The sequence below is a fragment of the Gossypium hirsutum genome, chromosome D08 (assembly GCF_007990345.1).
Source record: "Gossypium hirsutum isolate 1008001.06 chromosome D08, Gossypium_hirsutum_v2.1, whole genome shotgun sequence".
In the NCBI taxonomy this organism is placed as follows: domain Eukaryota; kingdom Viridiplantae; phylum Streptophyta; class Magnoliopsida; order Malvales; family Malvaceae; genus Gossypium; species Gossypium hirsutum.
Genome location: NC_053444.1, coordinates 11930419 through 11955188, shown reverse-complemented (window position 1 = coordinate 11955188; position 24770 = coordinate 11930419). Strand labels below are relative to the sequence as shown.

The following is a 24770-nucleotide window of genomic DNA, read 5'->3' as shown; positions in this document are numbered from 1 at the left end:
TTACGTACATACATATATGTATAATAAAACTAGTTTAAAGATAATAGTAAATAATAAAGTAATGTATACATAAATAGGAAAATAGAAATATAATCCAATATAATGATGATTACAATAGTAAATAATATAGGTTAATTTTAAAATAAGTAATATGTAAAATAACTTTAAATAAAATAATATATAAAGAACTTAAAATAATTAACCTTATAAGTTAGGTTAAGATAATAAATAAAAGGTTTAATATAATCTATAAAAGAGAAAAATGGAATTAAAATAATTTGAAAATAAACAAAATTTTAAAATAACATATATAAAGTGATGTATATATATAAACACATATTATATATAAAAGTTTAAAATGGATAAATAATAGCAAATAAAACAGAATCATGAAATAATTTAAAGCATGCCATATAAAATATAAATTACATACAACAGATATATTTAAAATAAGGGCTATTTACAAAGAAAAATAAATGAGGTGACACAGAAATAAAAATAAAAAATAAAAAAATAAACGAAGTATATATAAAATAAGTAAAAAGAGAACCACAATAGTACTAATAATAATAATAGTAATGACAATAAATTAATTAATAAGTTGACTAATAAAAGGATTAAATCATAATTAAAATCGAATTAACAGGAACAAAAGAAATATTAAATAAAATGTGGGTCAAAATGTGATTAAAATAAAATTTAAAAAAAACCAAAAACAGAATTAAAATAAATAACAAGGACTAAATTACAACGTGCGAATGACACGAGGGACTAAAAGGGAAATAATCCCAACACCTCGAAACGCTGCGTTATGATAAGGACTAAAGTGAAACAAAAATGAAATAAGAGGTTAAATTTAAAAAAATAAAAGAACTGGATTGTAGCGCACAACAAAAGCGAGGGACTAGTGGCGTAAATAAGCCATTTAACGAATAACGCGCGGATCCTTCCCCGGGTCGAGTCACAAGCCTCTAAACGGCGCCGTTTTCCAGCATATATAAATGCCACATTAAACCCTAACTAATAACTTCCAACATCTTTAAAACAAAAATAAAAACAAAGGAACCCTAAGCCCTTTTCTTTCTACCGCAAAATTGATTCAAACCCCCTCCCCAGCGCCGCTTCAACATCGGAACCCCCCAACCATACGGTTCCGATGGGAACCAATGAGGGGTTCGACGACGGCTTTAACCAGGTATGGGTTTTAATCTCCCCTTTTTCTTTTTATATTTTATATATATGCTTATATATGATTAATAACAAAACAGAAAAAGAAAGAAAAGCAATCGAAAACAAAATGAAAAAAAAAAAGAAAGCTTTCTGTATTGATTTCGTTTTTGATACAATCTCTGTGTGTGTCCTTACAAACGCTAAAAAATGGCCTTATATAGCCGAATCGAAAAGAAAAGAAAAAAAATAAATCAAAATACATCTATTTTTTCTCTGCCATCTTTTCCTATTTTCTTTTTGTTGCTCTTTTTTTTTTCTTCGTTTTGCTGCTTGTTTGTGTGTCTGCGTTCGCATGTACTGCATAGGGAGGACGTGGCGTGTACGGAGGCCAGCTGGATGCGTGGAGAGTGGCTGCGGGGCTGGAGGTTCTAGAAACCCTTAGGGTTTCTGAAACTGTAGAAACCTAGGCTGTTTGATGCATTCGGGTTTGGGCTTGGGTAATGTATTTTGGGTTTGGTTATTTAATTTCTGGTATGTAATTAGGTGGTGTATTAGGCTGAGTAGGTTAGGTATTAGGAAATTTGGATTGGGCTATTTTGGGCCTGCTATTATAATAAAGAACTGAACATTTTATTTATTATATATATATATTTTTTTTATATTTTGATTTTAATACTTGGGCTCGGGCCGAGCAAAATTTGAGTATTACACCAATAACTATGATTTTTTTTCATGATTTTTTTCTTACTTACTAACCCTAGGGAGGTACTTTTGGAATCTAAATCTAGTAAGATATTTTCAAAAGTGATTGAATAAACCTATATATAAGTAAATCCGGTTTCATAGATTCTCTCCTCTTACCACATTGAGTAGTGGTGCTGAGTTCTAAGACAAACTTGCAAAGACCTTGGAAAGTAGAGGTGGTCTTCAAAGAATAAAGCAGCTGGAAGCCATCAGATATCAATCCCATCTCCACGACAATTAACGAAGCCTGTGCTGACATTCGCACTTGGTGCTACTAACAACCAAATAAATTACAGGATTAATACACTATTTATCCTCAAAGTTGCAGGAAATTATCACTTTAATATTTAAACAACTTTTTTATTAATTTGGCACTTGAAATTGGTAATCATTTATCAGTTTACCCAGTTATTAATGGCGTTTAAAAAAGGATGATGTTAGCACATCACGTCACCCGTTTTTTATTTTTCTAATAAATTTAGAAAAGAAATTTTAAAAATCAGAAAAATTACAAAAATGTTCCAGAAATTTTAAATATATATTCAAGATTATTAGAAAGTATTATAGATATTTATAAATCTACTTCCAATTTTGTGTATTATAGATATGTTTTTTATTTTTGAACTTTTTTTAGATTTTTAAAATTTTTACTATTTTTTTGAATTTTCACTTTTTTTTATTATATATTTAAAAAGGAAAGTATAAGTATCAAAAAGGAAATATATTTTTAAATTTAATAAAAAATTTCTATATTTTTTCTTATTTTTGAGACTTTCTGACTTTTTACTTTTGTTGGATTTTTTTCTGTTTCTTTTGAATTTTATATTTTTTTAAAGAAAGTATATTTTTAAAATTTCTGGAACTTTATTTTATTTTATTTTTTCCTATTTTTTGAATTTATTTAAAAGAAAATACAAACGGGTGATGTCCACCTCATTTTTTTTAAAGTAGTCAACAATTAGAATAAACTTATAGATGGTTAGAAACTTTAGATACCAAATTGATAAAAAAGAATTAAATATCAAAATAATAATAGCATATTAACCCTAAATTAATTTATATTATGTGCTAGACAGCTTATTACAGTATCGGTCCAAACAAGGCCGATAACAATCGTGAAGGCTGTAAGAGTAGGACATCTCAAACTGGAGTTCCCCACCGGGCACTGACTGAAATTCAGACATGACCGGTCCCCCCCCCCCCCACTTTACAAGATATATGGAATTAGGAATAGGTATCATGATCATATGCATGGCCATAAATGTTTTAACAATGGCATTATGCTGTAAACAATGTATTTAGTAGATTCCTCCATTGTATATGGAGACAAGCATATGAAGACTATCGTCAAAGAATGAAAAATAAAGCAGAGAATTATAATTATTAGTGGAAGCAATAGTCGGAATCCCTTTGCCAATCTTGTTGACCATACTGTTTTTGAATATTTTGATCAATCAAGAAGAGAAAATATTTACGTGGACCGCTCGACTATGTTCTATCATATCAGACATTAGCATTTTCTCCTTTTATTAAAAAAATAGTAAATTAATTTTGTAAATTAGATTAAAGAACAAATTAGTCCTTTAAATTAAAAATTCCGTCCATTTATACTATTAAAAGCTAAAATGCATGAGAGAATAGTTAGACAGTAACATGTGACGTGCCACATGTATGTCATGTTGGCATACAGTGACCAACTTTTAATAGCATAATTGGATAAAAAAATTTAATAAAGGAGCCAATTTACTATTTGATCTAATGTGCAATGATTAATTTATTTATTTTTTTAATAAATAAAGTAAAATCTAATTTAACTTCTAATATAAAAGTCTCCATAATACTTTTATCACTATATACCAAAATAGAAGGAAATGTTTGTAGATTAATTCTGGTACGTTAACTAACCTTTCCTTCTAAAGTGTAAATTATTATGGCATTTCCTAGTAGGGTTACAACCTTTTCGTAGGTAAACATAGACACGCATAAAAATACGTACTTCATATATGTCAGTATGCCCCTATAATTAAAGTAAGACAGAGCATAAAACCAAATATATGTATAATATATTATATTAAAGCTTTTATTGGATTCTTGTAGCAAGTAAATTCAACATCAATTTAGTTGAAAAGATTAAAAAAATAAAAAATAAAAAAATTAGAAGGATATTTATATTTTTCAATAATTTTATAATTTTTTTTAAGTTAAATAGCTTAAATTGCAAGTTTAAAACTTTGTTTAGTAAAGTCAAAACATACTTGAAAAGATATAAAGGAATTCATTTCCATTGATATGTTTAGCGGGGATTACTAAAAAAATTGAAAATGAAAATAATTTTCTTCCTATTTATTATTTGGCAAGGTTGAAAAAAAATTAAACAGAACAATAAGAATTTTTAGAAGTACACAATTTAAAACTAATTTACATTTTTCTTTATTTTTTCTCATCTGATATTTCGATATGAAAATTTTAACTTTAATACATTATTATGATGAAAAATAACCGTCTTCTTTTTTCTTCAATTTCTTTCCTACCAACCAAAGGAATTTTAAATCAAACATGGTTAAATTGAGATATTTAAATTCACTTACCCTCATAATTTTTTATATGATTAATATTTTAACAATTCAACTGTCATATTTCAGATTCCATTCATGTAGATCATACAAGTCAAGTTTGTCATAGATTAAAAAATTTTAACTTTTTTTATATATAAAAATTTCAACCGCTAATATATACAATATTTTAGATCAATGTGATAGAAATATTGGATCAGTTCAAAAATTTACATACATGACAAGTACAAATATCTTGACAAATTCAACGGTTGTATTGTTAAAATATTAATCGTATAAAAATTACAGAATGATGTAAAAACCACTTTAGTTTTACATCGGTGTAAATAAATCCCTTCATTTTTTTATATAATTTTTTCTTTCACCCACAAATTGAATTCGCACCGAACAAACTCTTAAATCTTCTTACTTAACCACTCATCCGATTTGAGATTTCTTTTAAATTGTAGTATAAGCTATTTAATTTAAAATTTTATAAAATTATTGAAAAATAAAATACTCGTAATAAAATTTGTTGCTTTTAAAAAATTCACAATTTTTTGAATTAAATTATGACTTTAACTCAATCATTTAACTTTATAAGTTTTATATATATATGGGGAGGGATCTTAGTTTTTATACTTTTTTATATATTTTTGTACAATTAATATTTTAATAATTTAATCGTGAAATTTATATATACATAAAATTTTACTTCTTATGCATGTAAATTTTCTAACAAATCCAATATTTTCATCATATTGATCTAAAATATTTTATATATTAATATATATTAAACGCTTGAAAATTTTTTACAAAAATAAATAATTAAAAATTTTAAATTTACGTCAAATTTAATATACTTAATCTATATGAATGAAATGTAAAAGATGAAGATTAAATCATTAGAATATTAATAATATAAAAATATATTAAAGAGTGTAAAATTTAAGAGTAGAAAAATATATGAAAAAGTGTAAAATTATTTAAGTTTTAAATTGATGCAAGTCCATCTCTCCCATATATGTATAAATATTTAAGAATAAATATTAAGAACTTTGACTCTCCTTCCCTGTGTCTGTCCATCCACTTTCACTTGCCTTACTTGCCTTACTAGGTAACTGTAACTAATAACATAATGGGTGTCGCTCTCCTTGCTTTATTTGAAATGGCCAAGCTCAACTAATGGACAAAAGAGGAATTAGGGGTTCAGAAACCCTAATTGAAAGATGAACATGATATGGGCTTCGCCCTGCAATATTAAAATAGACCTACACCAACACTACAACTAAACTTTAAAATAGGGGTCAACGTTCGACCGAATCGAATGAAAAAATTGAGTTAATTGAGTTGACATATTATATTTTATCATCCTAACTCAATTTAAAATTTTCACGAATCAAGTCGAGTGAGATGAAATTTGAATTCGAATCGAATCGAATATATTTGTTCGATTTAAATTAAAAAAATAACTTTGGGTCCTTGTAACCACTGTTATCCACCGTAATTAAATTTGTTATTAATTTTCATCCCCTTATAATTCATTTATTAATCTTTTATATACGGGTTAGCTTATTTGCTTGCTTAGTTGCTTCAATTATCTTTTGATTTTTGTCACTATATATTTTGAAATTAAAAAATATATTAAATATAAAAAATGTGATTTTTTAATAAAAGTTATCTTAAATATAAAATGTGAAATTGATACCAACATAAAATTTTAACACAAATATTTTATGGCATTATCAATAATTCAATTTTAACATAAATTTATAAAGATTCAATATGATTAAACAATTCAATAATATAAATGGTACAAAAAGTGAAATTTAATTTAATAATATAAATAATAGATATAAATAAAATTATTACTATTTAAGTTTCGGGATTTTTTTTGGATGATTTTAATTTTTTGTTTTGGGGGTGAAGTGTGAAAAGTAAAAGTTTAGAGGGAAAAAAAATATTGGGGTTTGGGGAGTAGAATTTTGGGAGAAGTAAATGCGGGAGTAAAATTTTGGAAGGCAGCCGGGAGGGGAGTAAAAGTTTTGTGGGGAAAGTAAAAAAGTTTAGAGGTTTGAGATAAAAAAATGTAAAATATTATAGTTTGGTATTCAGTTTATTCGAATTATTCGAGTTATTCGAATTCGAAAACTCAACTCGATTCGGATTCGAAATTTGAAAAGAAAATTTTGAGTTGACTAGAATAACTTGATCCGTTTAACTCGAAATTTAAAATTTATTTTCGCATTTTTTTAGTTGAATCGAGTTTTGCTCAGTCCTATTTTAAAAGACATCAATTAAATTAGGTCTTAAAACTAGATTACAAATGACAATTGGACTTTAAAATATATATATATTTTAAATATCTGAGCTTTTAAAAATGGGTTAATATATATAAAGCTTGGCAAATTATATCTACTTGATACTTTATTTTTTTAACCTAATTGGTATCTAAATTTGACAATCATAAGTCAATTGGGTACCTTTTTTATGTACTTGGCTAACACTGTTAAAATATGCTGATGTGACAATAACGATCAATAGCATGGTGACATGTGACAGCCTCACATTTTGACACATGACAAAAATAAAAATATATATAATTTATTTTTGCCAAAATATGAGTCTACCACATACCACCATACTATTGGTCATCAATGCCACGCTAGCATATTTTAACGATATTAGTTAGGTATCTAAAAATTTAAAATATTATGGCTTATGATTGCCAAGTAGGTATAGGTATAAGTTGTGAAGTTTAGGTACTTATATATATTTATCCCTTTTAGAAATTAAATTGAGTTTTCTTAAACTGGGCTGCAAATCTGATTGGGCCTCAAGTTACAATTTTAAAAAATGAATTTTGGGCTTTAAACTGATTTGAATTTTAAAAGCTAATTTGGGCTTCAAAAAATTAACTTCTGACTTTAAAATTTAAAACAATCTTCCAAGTTCCAACCCCAAAATGATTTATTTACAATTGATTTTCTAAATTTTCTAAAAGTAAATTTTATTTTTATTTTAAACCAGAAGTTAATTTTATTATTATTTTTCAAAAATCAATGGATATCCAAATATCCACTTACTTCATGCCAAATTTTCAAATTATTAAAATAAATCAAATTAAAAATAATCTAAAATTAATTTCAGTGTAATTGAAATCAAATTTAATTAAATCTAACTTAATTCAGTTATACATCTTTAAAATGTTAAGTTGGAAGAGATTTCTTTAGTTCTTACTTTGATTACGATTTTAAAATAAAATTGATAAAAAATCTAATTTTAGAATCAAAATAATTATGCCGAAAAAAATTCATGGTCCTTCGACGAAATTCTAAACTCCGAGTATCTACAAATATTATTCTATTTTAGCCATTTTGCTTAATAATTTCCCACTATTTTGACAATTTTTCTTTATTTCATATATATATATGAGAAAAAAATAACATTTCTAAAAACAAATTTCTTTTAAGATATAAAAAGAAAATTTCTAGAAGAATAAAAATAAGTGAAAATAAAGAAGTTTCTGGAAATAAACAGATTGAAGATGAGAAAATAAGAGTTCTTTTTATTGCAAGTTAAAAAAATTTATATTATAATATTAAAAGATAAATATCAAAACTATATATGAACTATGATTTTGTGCGATTTTATACATAAAATTTTGATTTGACTCATTTTTCACAAATCATTAACATTATCGAATTAGCACAATTTTACGTTGATATATTACATACAAATAATTATATTAATTTCATATGAAAATAAATATATGTATTCATTTCTTTAACCGTACACAATTGAATCAAAATCAAGATCAAAATTTTATGTGTATATATGAACCACAATTCAAGTTTCATGTTCATGTGGATAATTACAACAAATAAAATTCATGTATCAAATTATACATGTGACCAAAATTCATTTATAAATTTAAGATTTATACCTAATATTAAATCAATTAAAAAGGACAAAATATAAAATTAAGCATTAGAGCAATTCCACACAATCACTATTCGAAACATGGAAGGGTTAGTCAAGCCTGAAAAGAAATCGAAGTTAAAAGTTGTTGTGAAAAGTGACGAGGTAAGAAAGAGCATAAGCTGGTTATTAGAGAATACAAACCACGAATTACATATCTGGAAGCATTGAAGAGAGATTGCACAAACGAACAATATGGTAAATTTCTTGAACTTTGAAAAAACTGAATATTAACTTACCTTTTGTTGAAACCCTTTTTGCAGATTCCAAAGTATATAAAATTTTTAAAGGAGCTGTTAACAAAGAAAAGGAAGTTAGACGACTTGTCGGCTGTCGAGCTCAATGTAGTTTGCTCGGTCATTCTCCAAAACAAACTACCTAACAAACTTAAAGATCCAGTGAGTTTTAGTATTCGTTGTCTCATTAGTAGTTTAAATGTTGAAAACGCCTTGGTTGATTTGGGAGCTAGTATAAATGTCATGCCTTATAAAATGTTCAAACAACTTGGTCTTGGGGAACCCAAACCCACTAGGATGAGTATTCAATTAGCTGATAGATTAATTAGATATCCTAGGGGTATTATTGAGGATGTACTTGTGAAAGTCGATAAATTTATATTCCCTGTTGATTTTGTTGTATTCGACATGGATGAAGATATTGAGGTACCTATGATATTAGGTCGACCCTATTTAGCCACTGCTAGAACTATTACTGATGTGGGTACTGGTGAACTTGTGCTTCGTGTAGGTGATGAAAAGATACTCTTCAAGCACGTGATTTTGTGAAAGTCCCTAATGAGTGAGATGATACTAATTATTCTGTTAATGTTACTAATCATGTCGCTCAACGTTCTTTGTACGAAACCCTTCATGACAACATGTTGGAGCCATATTTTATTCAAAATGATAGAACTCGAGGGACAAGTGAAGAGCGAATGGTGCAGCTCGATGAATTAGATGAATGACGACCGAAGGTTGATGAGAAATCGAGAAAACACAAGGAAGAAACAAAGCATCGCCATGATGTGCATGTGAAGATGATGAACCAATTCAAATTTGGGGGAAAAAGTACTGTTAGACAAATTGGATCCACGAATTGTTCCTTCAAAATTTAAGTCAAGAGGGTCCAACCCATTATGGTAAAAACCGTTTTTCCATACAGTACAATTGAGGTAACACATTTTGAATTTGGTACATTCAAGGTAAACAGTACTCGTCTCAAACCTTATTTTAGTGGTAAAACTGATATCGAGAGAGAGGAGCTTCAACTCCAAGATCCGCCTTAATCATGAGCTTAAAAAGGGCAGTCGAGCTTAGATTCTAAATAAGCGCTTCTCGGGAGGCAACCCGAGTACTTTTGTGTTTTTTATTTATTTTAATTTCATTAAAAAAATTATAAAAAATTCAAAAAAGTACATTCATTTTTATTTTTATTACTAATTTTTTTTAAATTCATTCATCATCATTTGTTTTTAAATTTTTAAAAATAAAATTAATTTTAAAAAATTAAAAAATTTTAAAAAAATAGGGGTCACACGACCTGGGGTGGTCCACATAATTTGGAGACATGGCCGTGTGGGACATACGGTCTGGCCACATGGATGCATCTCAAGTTGTGTGGATATTGGAGCTAATTTTTTTTATTTTTGTAACACCCCCTAACCCTAAACTGTCGCTGGAACAGGGTTACGAGGCATTATCGAACATATCAGACAATTTACAATTAATATACAATTAATTATCAAACATAATATAAAGTAATCTTTAAGTCCCTTAGATGGACCCTCGAGGCCCAAAATACGAGTTAGGAGTGATTCAAGACTAATTCTTTACAACCAAAACTTACAAGACTCTTTAATAAGACCGAAGTACATGCCACATTTACCAAAGGGAAATACATCACCGAAGTTATGCTGTAATCGGGATTGATCTGGATGCTGAATCGGGACCTTTGACTTCTATCGACCTGCGCACGGAAACAACCGTACGCTGAGTATTTCATACTCAGTGGTATTATCATAATTCAAATTATAACAATAATAAACATGTAATGCATAAATCATACATACAAATTTAAACTTAAATTTCATATTTCAACAATAACAATTCTTCAATTGGTATCATATATCCACAATTTGAACTTGGACACATCATGCACCTTGGGTTCATTCCTCAATCTCATATAACATTTCAATTCACAATTCAACTTTTTCATCTCATTTCAGTAGCTCGATTGATCAACTCATTCGGTTTATCGTTTCATTATTTACCCTTATTAACAAATTCGGACTTTGGCGGATACACAAATCCAGCCAAACACTCCAATATGGCACCCAGTGCCTCATCAGATAGTTCAAAGTAATAGTTGACACCCAGTGTCTCATTGACAAAGCCGAAGAAAGTTGGTACCCAGTACCTCATCGAATCTATCCGAAAAAATATAGTGACACCTAGTGTCTCATCGACTCGAGGTCGAAGTATCCCTGAACTTTTTCAATCCTATGGCATGCCAACTATATCCGACTCAGCCTTATTAGTTAATAGGGTCTCCAAATTCACATTTCAATTCAATTTCACTTTTTCACTTTCAATCACAATTCAATTCAAAATTCACTTTTCCATTTTCAAGTCAATATTCATTTCAATTCCACACATATATTCATCATTCAATTGAATTTCTTTCAACTTAATAATAATACTTACCTTATATTTCACTTACCATATATATAAATTTAAATATAGCATTTAATAATAAGTAATTTGAATTATAGTAATACAAACCCGGATTTGTTCGATTACTCCTCGACAACTTTTTCCTTTCCTTTCAGTACCGATGCCTCGGGTTCTTTGATAGCTACAAAAATAATAATAATTTTCACTATTAATTACAACATTAAATTATAATAAATAATTGAATTTTATTCAATTCCTACTTTTCCCAATTTAATCCTAAGTTTACTTACTTTTCTAACTTAATTCATACTTCTTTTCTACTTAATTTCTTGCAATATTTAACCCAACTATTCAATATTCATAATAAAACCCTAATTTAAAACTTCTTACAATTTAATTCCTATAACACAAAACTTATAACTTATTTTACAATTTAATCCCTTTATCAATTCTAACTTGAAATTCATTTAATTAAATCCATAATTTGACAATTTGTTTAGCATGAACTATACTAAAAAACTTATGAACTTTCAATATATCAACTTAGTTTCACCAAAACCTTATTCTAAAACTTCTAAAATATCAAAATTAAATAAAAAGGACTTAATTGACTTACAATTAAAACTTCAAACTCTTAATCCTCAGTTTCTCCTTTTTCTTTTCTTTCTTCTTATTTTCGTATGGTTCTCTGTAACTCCTTCTCTTTTTCTTTTGTTTCTTTATAACTTTTATATATATATATATTAGTTTATAATATTAATTATTATTATAAAAATCTATCTAATAACAAATACTTATATTACAAATGGTCAATTATATATTTTACACTTGTCTCTATCTAATTTGTTTACCTAATAAAAATCTTATAATTCAATTAATTATCTAGTAAACATCTTTTATTTAATAATAATAAATAATAAATATCTATTGTATAATTAATCACATATACACATTTGTACACACATAATTAATTACATTTGTACATCATCTATGCCATACATTTGTCATCATTTATTTTATTTATCACACAAAAATCTTATAATTTAATTATTTATTTAATAAATATCTATCTAATAATTTAATATAATTATTACAAATATATATATTTCTATCAATACATTTGTATTAAATCACTATCATACATTTGTCTTTGTTTAACTTATTTCATAATATAATAATAATTAATATAATTTATAATTTAATATTAAACCTTAATGATTATTGTCGAAACCATTTTTTTACTTGAAAAAACGAGGATCGACTTTTAAACATAGAAATGGAGTCGCCACTGATCTTTTAGTGAGGTGTGATAAGTTCACCTTGAAAACGATTTTAGGTCTACAAATTTTGAGAAAACTGGTTCGAGAGTCGGTTACGCACAATGAAGGGTTAGCACCCTAACAACGCCCAAAAATTGGTACCGAATTGATTGTTTAATGTCTTAGTATTGAAAATTTAAAAAGATTTTAAAATATGATCCTTTGAAAAGAAAATTTGAACAAACCAAATTGGCTGATAAGATATACTCATTTCAAAGAGATAAATTGTCATACTCAGTGAGTTAGGGTGCAACAATTTAATCTTCAAAATTAAGTTTATCTTTTAACTTTAAAAACTCATGCATTTAAATTTGAGAAGGATATTTGGTTATTTGAGTCAATCGAGAAATCAGAATCCAGTAAGCTAGGGTTCAATTTCTCGACATTCCTAAACACCGAATATTGCCTTTATTTTAAAATCCTTAATTCAAGATAACAAAATGTCATATCCAGTAAGTTAGGATTCAACATTTTGAATTCCCGACAAGCTTTATTTAAAAATTATGTGGTTTTATTACAAAAGAGATACTCGGCTATTTAAATTCATCGGAAGAATTGAAACCCAGTAAGTTAGGGTATAATTCTCTCGAGAGTCGTGAATATCGAGTATTTTGACAAATTACGAAATAAGATGATTCTAATGCTTTTATTGAAATATATAAAAAATACAATTATTAAACAAACTATGAATCATGCAGAATTTGAATGGTAAATATACACCAATGAATAAATCAACATAAGCAAGTATAATAATAGTTTCAATCATACATTATGCCAATATCAACATCAACATTCAAAAATTATTAATCTAAAAGGGAAATAAAATGTATTCACAAAACAAAACAAAATAAATAAATAAATAAATTTAGGATTCAAAAAATATATACACAAAATTATAAAAAAAGTAATTAATATAAAGATTTGAAACAATTTAATAATAGCACTAAAAATAATTAAAATGTTAGAGTGAATTCTAACGAAAAGATTGTAAGAAAATAAAAGTGAATAAATTTTAAAATTAACATATATACTAATTTATATAAGAAAAAAAAATCTTAATGTAAATAATAATATATATAGTCATAATATATATAAGTTAAAATAAGTCAAATAGAATAGCAAATTTAAAAGGAATAAAATATTTGTGCATAAAAAATGAAGTTTACGATTTGAAATTAATAACATCATATTATATACATATGTACAATAAAATAATTTTAATATAAATTATATATACATATATGAAAGGATCATGAAATGCTATTGTGTGATCTTTTTTAAATTCAAACGAATATATATATATAAATGTCTAAAATAAAATACTTGTAAAATTTAAATAATAATATACAAAAACTTAAGATAATAACATATAATAAAATAATAGAAGTCATAACAAAATTGGGTTTATTATTTAAAAAATAATAAAGATAATAACAATTGATAATAAACTAGTTAATTTAATAATAAAAGGACAAAACAATAGACAAATTTTGAATTAAAACAAAAATCTTAGGGTGAATTTGGAATAAATGTGCAAATGACCAGAATGAGAGCCAATTAATATCGAAGGGACTATTATAGCAATTTTACACCAAATCTTCTTTGGCATACAAATCAGAATCTTCAAAACAGTGCTGTTCCAACACGGATTCAATTGAAACTGAAATCAAATATAGCATATAAATTAAAATAATAACAAAAATTAAATTAAAACAATTCAAAACACAAAAGGACCTATGGCGCAAATGAACCATTGAAATAAAATGCGCGGATCCTTCCCTCGGGTCGGGTCACCGCGCGGATCCAAGTCTTAAACGGCACCGTTTTAACGCCATTGCATTGGCATTAAACGACGTCGTTTCGTAGGTCGTTTATAAGCCAAAAGAAACCCTAAATCTCAACAGCCTATTCATATTTTTAAAAAAACCTAAAGCAAAAGGGAAAAAGAAAAAAACCATGCGCCACTCCACAATCCGGCTATTCGGAAGTTCTCCGATCCATCGCCCCAACTTCGATTACGACGAAGAGGTCAAGGATTCGGCTTCGGAACAAAGGTAAAACCCTTAACTCTCCCTTCGTTTCCCTTTCTCAAACAGCAAATAAAAAGAAAAAAAACCAATGAATCGGAAAATGAAAAAAATCAAGAGAAGAAAAAAAACTCAAAATCACCTTCAAAGCCTGATATCTTTTTTCTTGATTCTTTTTTTTATTTCCGTGTGTGTCAAAATTTACAGTACTCGAATGGCTTTTTTATAGCCAGATTTACAGAAAAATAAATAATAAAATAAAAATTCCCCAAAATCCCCTCCGTTATTCTGTTATCTCCTTTTTGCTGCTTGTTTTTGTGTGTATTTTGTAGGTTTTCACCCAGCTGGAGGCGCACCCATGGGGAGAACGTTGCATGTGCCTGGTGGTGATGCATGCACAGGTCCGGATCTATTATTGCGGCACCAGCAAAAACCCTAGAAGCTTCTAGGGTACTCCACCGATTCGGGCTGAATTCTAAGGCTTGGGTTTAGGGTCTGTCGAGTCTAGCTGATTCGGGTTTGGTATTGGGCTGTATTATTTGGGTATTTGTTCAGGTTTATTTGTAGTTGGGTTTTGGGTTTAATTTATGGTATGTAATTAGGTGGTGTATTGGGCTGACTAGGTTGGGTATTAGGAAATTTGGGTTGGGGCTATTTTGTAATTGGGTTATGTTAGTGATTTCGGGCTAGTTGGGTTTGTAGGCTGAATGTAATATGGGCCTGGATTTTATTAGATTTGTAATACTGGATTGTATTAGACTTTTATTATATTTATTTATATATATATATTTTATATTTGGGTTTTACTATTTGGGCTCGGGTCGGGCAAAATTTGGGTATTACAATTATTAATGAAATTTTAATAAAAATATCACATAAAAATCTTCAATCTTACCCAACTTATGCCGCCTCATACTTGTGAATTGGCTTAATTTCCATTTTGATCCCTTATACTTTCTTTTAATTTATAATTAAACTTTTACCCTTTACTCAATTTAGTCCTTTTTGCTAATGATCCTAAATTAAGCTAAATTCACTTAATTAAAACCTAATTAAACACACTACTAAACTCATAGGTATTTCTAATAATTATCTATAGGTTCAATTTTCTAAGACGGAGGCCCGATACTACACTTTTCTGATGCCCGTGAATTTTGGGTCATTACAACTTTAATTTGACCCACACGGGCATAAAAAGTTACATGGGCTGAAGACACGACCATACGAGACACACGGCCTGTCACACGAGCGTGAGAGAAGCGAAGGAGTATCACACATGGCCTGGACACAAGGGTGTGTCTCAGGCCGTGTTGAAATTTGACTTAATTTTTTTTTAGTTTTTCAATTGCCACATGGGCGAAGGCCATTTACACGGTCTCCAAACACGGCCGTGTGGCCCAACATGGGCCAATTACACGATCATGTCATCTATAAGCTAGCGTTTTGATTTTTTTTACTTTTGTCTTCTTCTTCAACTACCCTAGCCGTCGTTGCCCCCACCGATCTCTTTCCAGCCCGTCTTGCCACTGATTCCATCCATCTATCGCTCCTCATTCCTCGTTGGTCTGATCACCAACCACCACCCGCGCAAAACCCCCTTCGTCGACTGCCCACCGTACCCCCACGCTTCTCCTTTTCCCTTTCCTTCCCCCACTGTCGATTGTGTTGTTTCCTCTACAATCTATTTTTCTCCCTCCTCTCCCCTTCATCGACCGAAACCCTTGTCGACCTACATTCGAATCTCCCTTCCCTTTCCCCCCGTTCGGTAACCGTTTCCTCACACTACCTATCTAACCAGCTCTTTCACCTTCCGATCGCAATCAACACCCAAACCCAATTCCCTTTCCCGTGCCTCGTCAGAGCCCTTCCTCTAACGCCACCGACCGCCATGCCTCTGTCACCACTGTCTGCCAAAACCCCTACCGTTTGGTTCCAACCCTTTTATTTTTTCATATTTTATTTATTATTATTACCATTATTAATGTTATTTGCTTAGTTAGGTTTAATTATTGTCAATATTATTATTAGAATTTATTTTATCTTTATTGCTGCTATGTTATCATTGTTTATATCAAGTTACATGTTGGTTAAATTATTATTCGGTCTTTTGGTTCAAGTTTTCATTTGGATTTGGTGTTTGTTATGTAGCTTATTGGATTGGGACCATTGTGTTAATTCGTACATTTTCTTTATTCATGCTAATATTTGGGTATTATATTTTATTTCAGGTACATAATGTTGAACGCACGAGGAAAGAGTAGGGTCCCTACTCATTCCAAGAAAAGAAAAGCTACTAGGACTTCATCTTCCTTATTTCCAACCGACCGCCACCAATACCTCACCTTCGACCATCTGTTCTATGAGGAGAGGTACCAGAATTTTAACGATAGAGCCTTGGGCGTAGGTCGGTGTATCGATTGGGAAGCCCTTCAGACTGTGGGTTTATTTGCACTGGTTCATTCTCTACTAGATGTGACTCCATGGGAGCGATTCTTCGCGATCGTGGAGTCGACATATGCTGAGCTTACATTGGAGTTTTACTTTATATTTTTTCTACAGCCGGTGCTTTCATCGGGGGATGAGCCTCGAGCTCTATCATTTCGTCTTAGGGGTATCGCTTGACACTTTAGTATTGCTGATTTTGGTGTTGCTCTTGGCCTATACTCTGACGATTTCCTAGCAGCAACCGAGCTCTCCTCCCTCTCATGACACATCCATTATGCAGCCTCTCTCTACTGGTTAGAGATCGTTGAGGTTGTCGTTCCATATAACCCAAGCTAGTCTAAGGCTCAGTGCCTTCTTCTAGCCTTGCGATACATTCGCACTATCCTAGCTCATACTTTGACTGGCCAAAAGGAGAGTATGAGCGTTGTGGGCACTTTAGATGCATATTTCTTATAGAGCATGCATGGGCAGTATCTGATTGATCTAGCCCATTTCGTCGCCCAGTGTTGTAGCAATCAGAGTGACTGGTCACGAAGAAGACTCTTTGTATGGGTCCATATATCACACGCTTGGCTTGTCACTTCGACCTCATCGAGACCTCTTGTAACAGCTTGATTTTCAGTGCTGTCGAAAATAGTGGTTTGAGGCCACCAAGTTTGACGAGTAAGCTCGTAAATTTTATTATTTAGTATTTACGAGTCAAATGTGATTTTAGAAAGATTTTTGGATTGGAAATTTATGTTTTATAATGATTTATTAGGTCAACTGGTTTTAGGAAATGAGGTATCGAGACCTTATTTCTATAAAATGAGCCGTAAATATTTTTATAAATATTTACAGAATTTCGTTAAAGTAGTATTAAAGTTTCGTTAGAAAATTTTAACGTTTTGATAGTTAATTAATTAAAAAAGACTAAATTGAAAAAGGTGCAAAACTTGTTAAAAATACTATTTAAGTGATTAAATGGATTGATAAATAAATAAGGGAGGACTTAAGAAGCAATTAGGCCTAAAGTAAAGAGATGAGGCGGAATAAGTAGGGAAAATAATAAAATATAGCCATTTAACGGTAAAATAGTAAATAAAGCAAAATTAAAATTACAAATTGAAATCCTAAAAGTTTCTAGACAATTTCTTCTTCAATTCTCTATCCAAAAATGCCATAGGAGAGCTTCATAAGCTGGTTTTCATATTTTTGCTTCAAGTGAGTTCAATTCTTTCCCTTTTCTTGTAATTTTTATGTTTTTGAGATTGTTACAATTAAGTCCAACTAAGTCTTAACTTGGTTTTTGATTTTATTGAAAATTCTGGAAGTTTCCATTGATGAATATAAGATGTTTTTTATGAATAACATGGGTGTAGAGCTTTAATTTTGTTGTATGATGATTTTATAAAGTGATTTTGTTAAATATTGATTTTAGGATCAAATTGTGAAAAGGTTAAAATATTAGGGTTTGAAATTAAATTTATATTTTATTAAGGGATTTATGATGGCCTAGAATATTTAGATAAATTATTAATTAAAAAATTAGTTAATTTGATAGATTAACTAGTTAAGGGACTAAATTGTAAAAGTTGTAAATATTTAGGGTAATTGTGTAAATTTGAAAAATTAAAGGGTATTAATTGTGAAATGAATTGGAATTGAAATATATGCTAATGAATGAGTAATTTTATATTTTAGATCAAGATCTTGTAGATACTCGTGAAAAAGGAAAATTAGCGAAATAGTCCCTGAACTTCTGCAAATATTACAATTCAATCTAGGTAAGGTCGTACAGTTAAATTTTAATATTCATATTGATTTGATGAATAGTATTATGTATTTATTTTATTATTGAAAATGAATTATTATTGGAGTGAAGATTTTGAATTTAATATTCGGGTTAAATGGAATACGGGATTTGAGTACATTCATTGTGTGGCGCATGATGGCATTGGAGGAAATTAACGAAAAATTACCTAAGTAAATTAGGGTTCAGCATTTGTTATGAACTCTCGTGTTTTACTTTCTGTTCAGCTCTTACGAGCTTCTGTTTAACTCTTATGAGTTTTCGTTCAGCTCTTTCGAGCTTCTGTTCAACTCTTAAGAGTTTCTGTTCAAATCTTACGAGCTTCTGTTCAACCTTTATGGGTTTCTGTTTAGCTCTTATGAGCTTCTGTTCAGCTTACAAGCTTCTGAAAACGATGTACTCTTATCCGTAAGCCGTTCTTCGATTTGGGAAAGATTTGGTAAGGTGATTTATATATATTGAAATTGAAAGACATATTATTTATTTTTGGTATTGACTTGAAACATGTGTATTCATCGACTGAAGTTGTGATTGACAGGGAGTTGACATGAATGAATTTATTTATTTGGTTGTTATAGTAGGTTCGGTAAGATTTATGTTTAAGTCTTCGAACTTACTAAGCTACATTAAGCTTATGTGTGTTGTTTAATGTCTTTGTAGATTATCAGAATGTTGGGCAATCGGATCAACATTCAAGTCACACTATCTAGCTTATTCTAGTAGCTTTTGAAACATTCAATATGGTTTATATGACATGTATAGGGTTTGTGTGGATTTGATCAAATTTTGTTTTATGTAAATGTTAAAAATTATGATTTTTTTATATAATCAACTTATATATATATTGGTTTGAAAATGAGGCATATTTGTGATGGTATAGGTGTTATATGTTTGTATGTATTTAAATTGTGGTGAACTTTAGGAGAATTGTTAGATGGATTAAATAGGTAAGTTTGGATATTTGGGTATATGTGATGATATGTTATGTTTAAAACATGATTTTGGCTTGTTATGATTGCTTGGTTGTGGTTCATTGATGTGTTAAAATGTTGTGTTAGGTTGATACCAAAAATGGGTGAGAAATGTGGCCTTAAAATGGCCTATTTTCGTCCACATGGGTAGAGACATGGGCGTGTGTCTCAGCCGTGTGTGACACACAGCTAAGTGACACGGCCACGTGTCCCTTATAACTTAGAAATTGTACAAGTCAGTATACCCAAAATTGTTCACACAGCCTATAACATGGGCGTGTGGTTTGGCCGTGTGTCCCTTACATCACATAATTTGCAAAACAGAATGCTCAAATTATTCACACGGCCTAGCACACAAGCGTGTGGCTTGGCCGTGTGACCCCTGCACCTTATTAGAAATAAGTCAGTATGCTCACACGGCCTAGCACACAGACGTGTGGCTTGGCTGTGTGACCTAAGTCAGAGAGCACCCAAGTTTGAACGCGGGCTGGGACATGGCCGTGTGCCCTATTTCGAATGCCTACGCCGCCTGGCAACATGGGCGTGCGTCCTATACACCATTGAAAATTTTTGATGTTTTTCGAAAAATTTTCTGAGTACCGAGTTTAGTCCCGACTTATTTCTAATGTATATTTTGGGCCTTGAGGGCTCATATAAGGGATAATATGATTGATTATGATTGGTTTTGATATGAATGTTAAATGTCATAAAATGTCTATATTTGATCTGTAAATTTTGGTAATGCTTTGAAACCCTGTTTCGGCGACGAATATGGGTTAGGGGTGTTAAACCTCCGAGCAGATTAGTACTCTTACTTTGGTTGGGGACATGATACCACTTGGTTTAAACATTATGAGATACATGAGGATGATTGCTCATTAGCTTGGGCTTTTCGATGATCAGTATGTGTTGCTATGACCGACTCACCAGCACGAGGATGATGATCATCTCGATAATGATCCCCCACCACCACTGCGACCCATTCCCACTCCTCCTCCGAGCCCCTCTACTACTGCACCTACGCATTCAATCGCACTCGACGATATTTATTATACTCAGTAGTAGCAGTTAGCACGACTCGATACTATTGAGGTGTATTTGCAGCGGAACTGCCAGCGTTTCCATATTTCTCCACTCAATCATGCGCCTCAGGATCCTGACATTTTGCACGATGTCGATCCATGACCTGATTTACTATTCTAGTTTATTTATTTTTATTTCCAGTTGTACTTTTGTTTTTATTTTTTTTCTTTTCTTTTGTTAGTTGTGTTATTTTTATTTGTGAGACTTCTTTATTTTATTTTTATTTTGAACTATGCTGTTATTTTTATTATTTTGATGGTTGTTTTTATTCGAGTTTGTAATCTCTTTATCTTTTTATTTATTTATGTTTATCTTCTTATTAGTTTGCTGGGAAACATGCACTTCATTTAGATTTGCCCACAATGTCGGTTTTCATTATTCTGGCGATTTCATCCAAATTCAAGGCAATTTTAGTTCTCTCCCTCTCTTTTGATATTGTGCTTATTCTGCACTCATATTTGTTTGTACATTGAGGACAATGCACATCTTAAGTGTGGGAAGGTTGTTTGTATATTTGTGATAAAACCCCTGGATTTTTTGTTGTGTTTAAGTAATTTTCTCATACCCTCCATTAAAGTAAAATTTTTTTTGAAATTTTTTTTGATGTTGTTTTGGATTAATTTGTGGATTTTTATGTATTGGTTGATTTATACTTTAAGACACGAGAGAGTCAAGCATGATAAGTTGTTTTTCATAAATAAATATTTTAGGTTGTCTCCTTGAATTAAATTATTATCTTGAAAATTTGAAATTACAAGTTTGACATCAAAATCATAATTTGTTGTGAGCTTTTGATTCTATAGAGCATATATTTTATTTCGTGCTTATTTTATTTTTAGTTGTGAGTGTATCAACTTGATTTGTTATTCTAGAACTTGTTTCGATTATGCATGCCGAGACCAAATTATTGATTTGATATACTAAGATGATACAGGAATTTAGAATTTAACCCACTTAACGTGTAAAAAGCTTACCTATTGAATTAACTATGATAGGGCTTTGATTTGATTAATCAAGATTGCTAGTATAGTGTTTAAGCAATGTGAAGGTTTTGTGTTTGAGTTTTTAATATGGCAAATGTTGTGCAGGTGAGTGAAACACGATTTAATTCTCAGCTAAAGCTTTTCATTTGTTATCACATACGACCTGCAAGCTGGGAAACAGAGAACAAAGATTACTATGGCAGAAGGAGAAGAGCTTATTGAGCTTAAATTCCGCACTAACGATGGAACAGATGTGGCATGCAGTACCTACGCATTATCCATGAATGTTGCAACTCTTAAGCAAAAAATTGTTGCTGAGTGGCCCCAAGGTTATTAATCTATTTCTTTTTCTTTTCTTTTTTTCCTTCTTTAACTTCTTGCTGAATTCTGTAATCGGCATCAAACATCTTAGGTACTCGGTCTGATTGTGTTTGTTAATGTTGTTTCTGTCTTTTATCTAATCACTTTTGACCTAACCATGACTTGAGGAGCATGTGCTTGATACTTTGGTATTCTGGTCTTAGCTTCGAATTTGTTTTCTACATTATCTGTTTCTGACCCTGTTGTTGATAAGCATAAACTCAAGTATTCAGCATTATCTGTATGGTATTTTAAAAACAGTTCTTCATTTTGACGTATACTTGTTTGAATGACATTGATTTATCTACAATGTTCATATATGTACATACACTAGCCTCAATTTTCATTTTGATGGTACCATTCAGCTTGGAGAAAAGGGGCTGATATTGGCAACTGTAAATGAGCTCATATATGCATGGGGCATGTTTATGAATTTGAGTTTAGAATGTCTTGGATGTTGCTCCCGCTGTAACCATCTGAGTTAATTGAATCTGCGTGTATTTTCAGGCAAAACAGTCACACCGAAGTCAATAAATGATTTGAAAATTATACATGCTGGTAAAGTTCTGGAAAACAACAAAACACTAGCTGATTCCAGGATAACGTTTGGTGACCTTCCTGCTGGTGTTATTACCATGCACGTAATAGTGCAGCCTGCTATAGCAAAAAATAAGTCAGGTTTGTCAAGTTCTCCTTATATTTTTATAGATAAACATGTTAGGAAAATGAATCTTCTTGGTATTTTAAGTTTCCTAGAATTAGCATGCCTTCATGCTATTACAAGATTTTCACATAGATCCTTGCTGAATCCATGGCATATAAATCTGTCCACTAAACCTCCATTTCTTTCCTGCTACAAATTCCTCATGAAAAAGAAATAAATATGGCTGGAACAAAATAAAGCTCTGTGATTTCATTAAGTAAAGCAGCCCTACGAAGCAATCTCATCAATAAGCCTTGTAAAGCAGTTCTGAAGCTAGTAGAGAAGCAAGATATTGAAGTCGACCAAGGTTTTGTTTTGTTGCCTACTTCAGTAACAGGTCCCCAAGGCTTGTTTTGCCTTTTCCTTTTCCCTCACTTTGTTTATAATAATCTTTCCCTAAAGGCTGGTGGGGTTTTGGAGGATGGTTGCTTTGAATTATTTTGAGAAATAAGCAGATGGTAGTTGGTACTGCATCAATGATTTTTAAAATTTTAGTTACTGTTTTCACACTATTCACTACTTGCATTTGAGAAGGAAACATGCAAACAATTCCTAGTTAAGTCTCACTTTATCATCACTGCAAAGAATTTGTCATTAATGGAATTTCACATAATTATGTTAGTGGTCTTATTCATTTTGGAATTGCCTCTATATGACCAAACCTCTAGATGCTTTATGTATTAAGTTAATGTCCCAAAATTCTAGCATGTAGTCCGTAGAAGAATCTGCTTTTGTTCCATTCACGAATATTTTTCTTTTCTGTTTTTGTTGCTTGTGAACCGAAAATCTATTTCTATAGCTATAGTCTAATGGTGTAAACTTCCTCTAATATCTCTTTGTTTTCCCGTTGGTGTTTCTTTTTTGTGCACTGCAGGAAAGAGCAAGGAAGATATGCAGAAGCTGAATTCATGCGGTTGTATTATTCTTTAGAATGTAAATATGCTCCGTAGTTGTCAACTGTCATTAAATATAGATAATTTTTCCCTCACATATATAGGCGTTAGTTGCTTTTGAAATGGTGTTCGTGTGTATACTGGTTGGCCTGCTTACTATGATATCTTTGGTTATGTGTTCCTTAATCCTTGTGAAAGTGTATAACCATCCTACAATAGTAAACATGTTCTGCAAGAAGAAAGCATCTTGATAGTTGCGCAACTTGTGCTTGATTCCCGAGCTGCACCTCGAGTTGCGAGTCCTTTGTTCAAGTGCTCCTCGGGAGATGCCTCAGAACCGGTTTGAATAAGATTACATTCATAGCTAGGCTATTCAGAAGCCAATTTTGTGTAAGGTACAGATATATGAGATGCATGTGAGAGAAAGAATGAAACAGATATGATAATATGATATGGTTAGTGCAAGTCATTGATACATGTAAAATTTCTGAAAAGAAAAATTACAAATAGCTTAGGGGCTTTTGACATGAATCAAGTTTTCATTTTGTTTCAGTTGACGGGAAAATCCGCGATTGACCTTTCACATGCTTTGATATTTGCCGACACGGCTTGATTATCGATGAAGGATATATGCTCCATCTCAAAATTTCAGTCGTCGTGTTTCTAGCATTGGTTTATGTTGGTTCTTGTTACATGTCTTCACCTCGTCGAGTGGTTGAAAGAACTTGTCAAGTCAATCGTTTTGATAAGAGAAATTTGTTTATTGGAAATATCTTAATTTTGATTAGAAAAATTTGTTTATTGGAAATATCTTGTCTAGCATCTCGTCTTAAATGATTAGCATGTGAATCTCGATCAATTTTCACATCACATTATTGGGATTTATTTAAAGTAATCTATCAAGAGAAGATCCTTCATAGTCCAAAGACATGTATTAAGGGTACACATAACAAATCTACTACATAACGTGGCAACGTTATGAGATTCACAAAAAAGCCCATATCTAAGAAAACAGAGAAGGATGGATACAAGACATACTTGTGAGACTATTACTTTTGTCGAAGTGCCTCCTCAA

General features: G+C 30.6%; 1 protein-coding gene across 1 annotated transcript; it reads left to right on the top strand.

The window, feature by feature from the left end:
* The first annotated feature begins 21890 nt into the window (after positions 1 to 21890).
* On the top strand, positions 21891 to 23790 carry LOC107918517 (membrane-anchored ubiquitin-fold protein 3). The gene is made up of 3 exons (XM_016848093.2): positions 21891 to 22068; positions 22607 to 22777; positions 23677 to 23790. Exons 1-3 carry the CDS (start codon positions 21936 to 21938, stop codon positions 23730 to 23732), a joined length of 360 nt encoding a protein of 119 aa, XP_016703582.1. The 5' UTR covers positions 21891 to 21935; the 3' UTR covers positions 23733 to 23790.
* The last annotated feature ends 980 nt before the right edge of the window (positions 23791 to 24770 follow it).

Excerpts from the sequence above, each read along its gene's own strand:
- LOC107918517 (XM_016848093.2), top strand. The coding sequence starts at position 21,936 with ATGGCAGAAGGAGAAGAGCTTATTGAGCTTAAATTCCGCACTAACGAT. Across the intron at positions 22,069-22,606 it reads TGTTGCTGAGTGGCCCCAAG|GCAAAACAGTCACACCGAAG; the intron begins GTTATTAATCTA and ends GTGTATTTTCAG. Across the intron at positions 22,778-23,676 it reads TATAGCAAAAAATAAGTCAG|GAAAGAGCAAGGAAGATATG; the intron begins GTTTGTCAAGTT and ends TGTGCACTGCAG.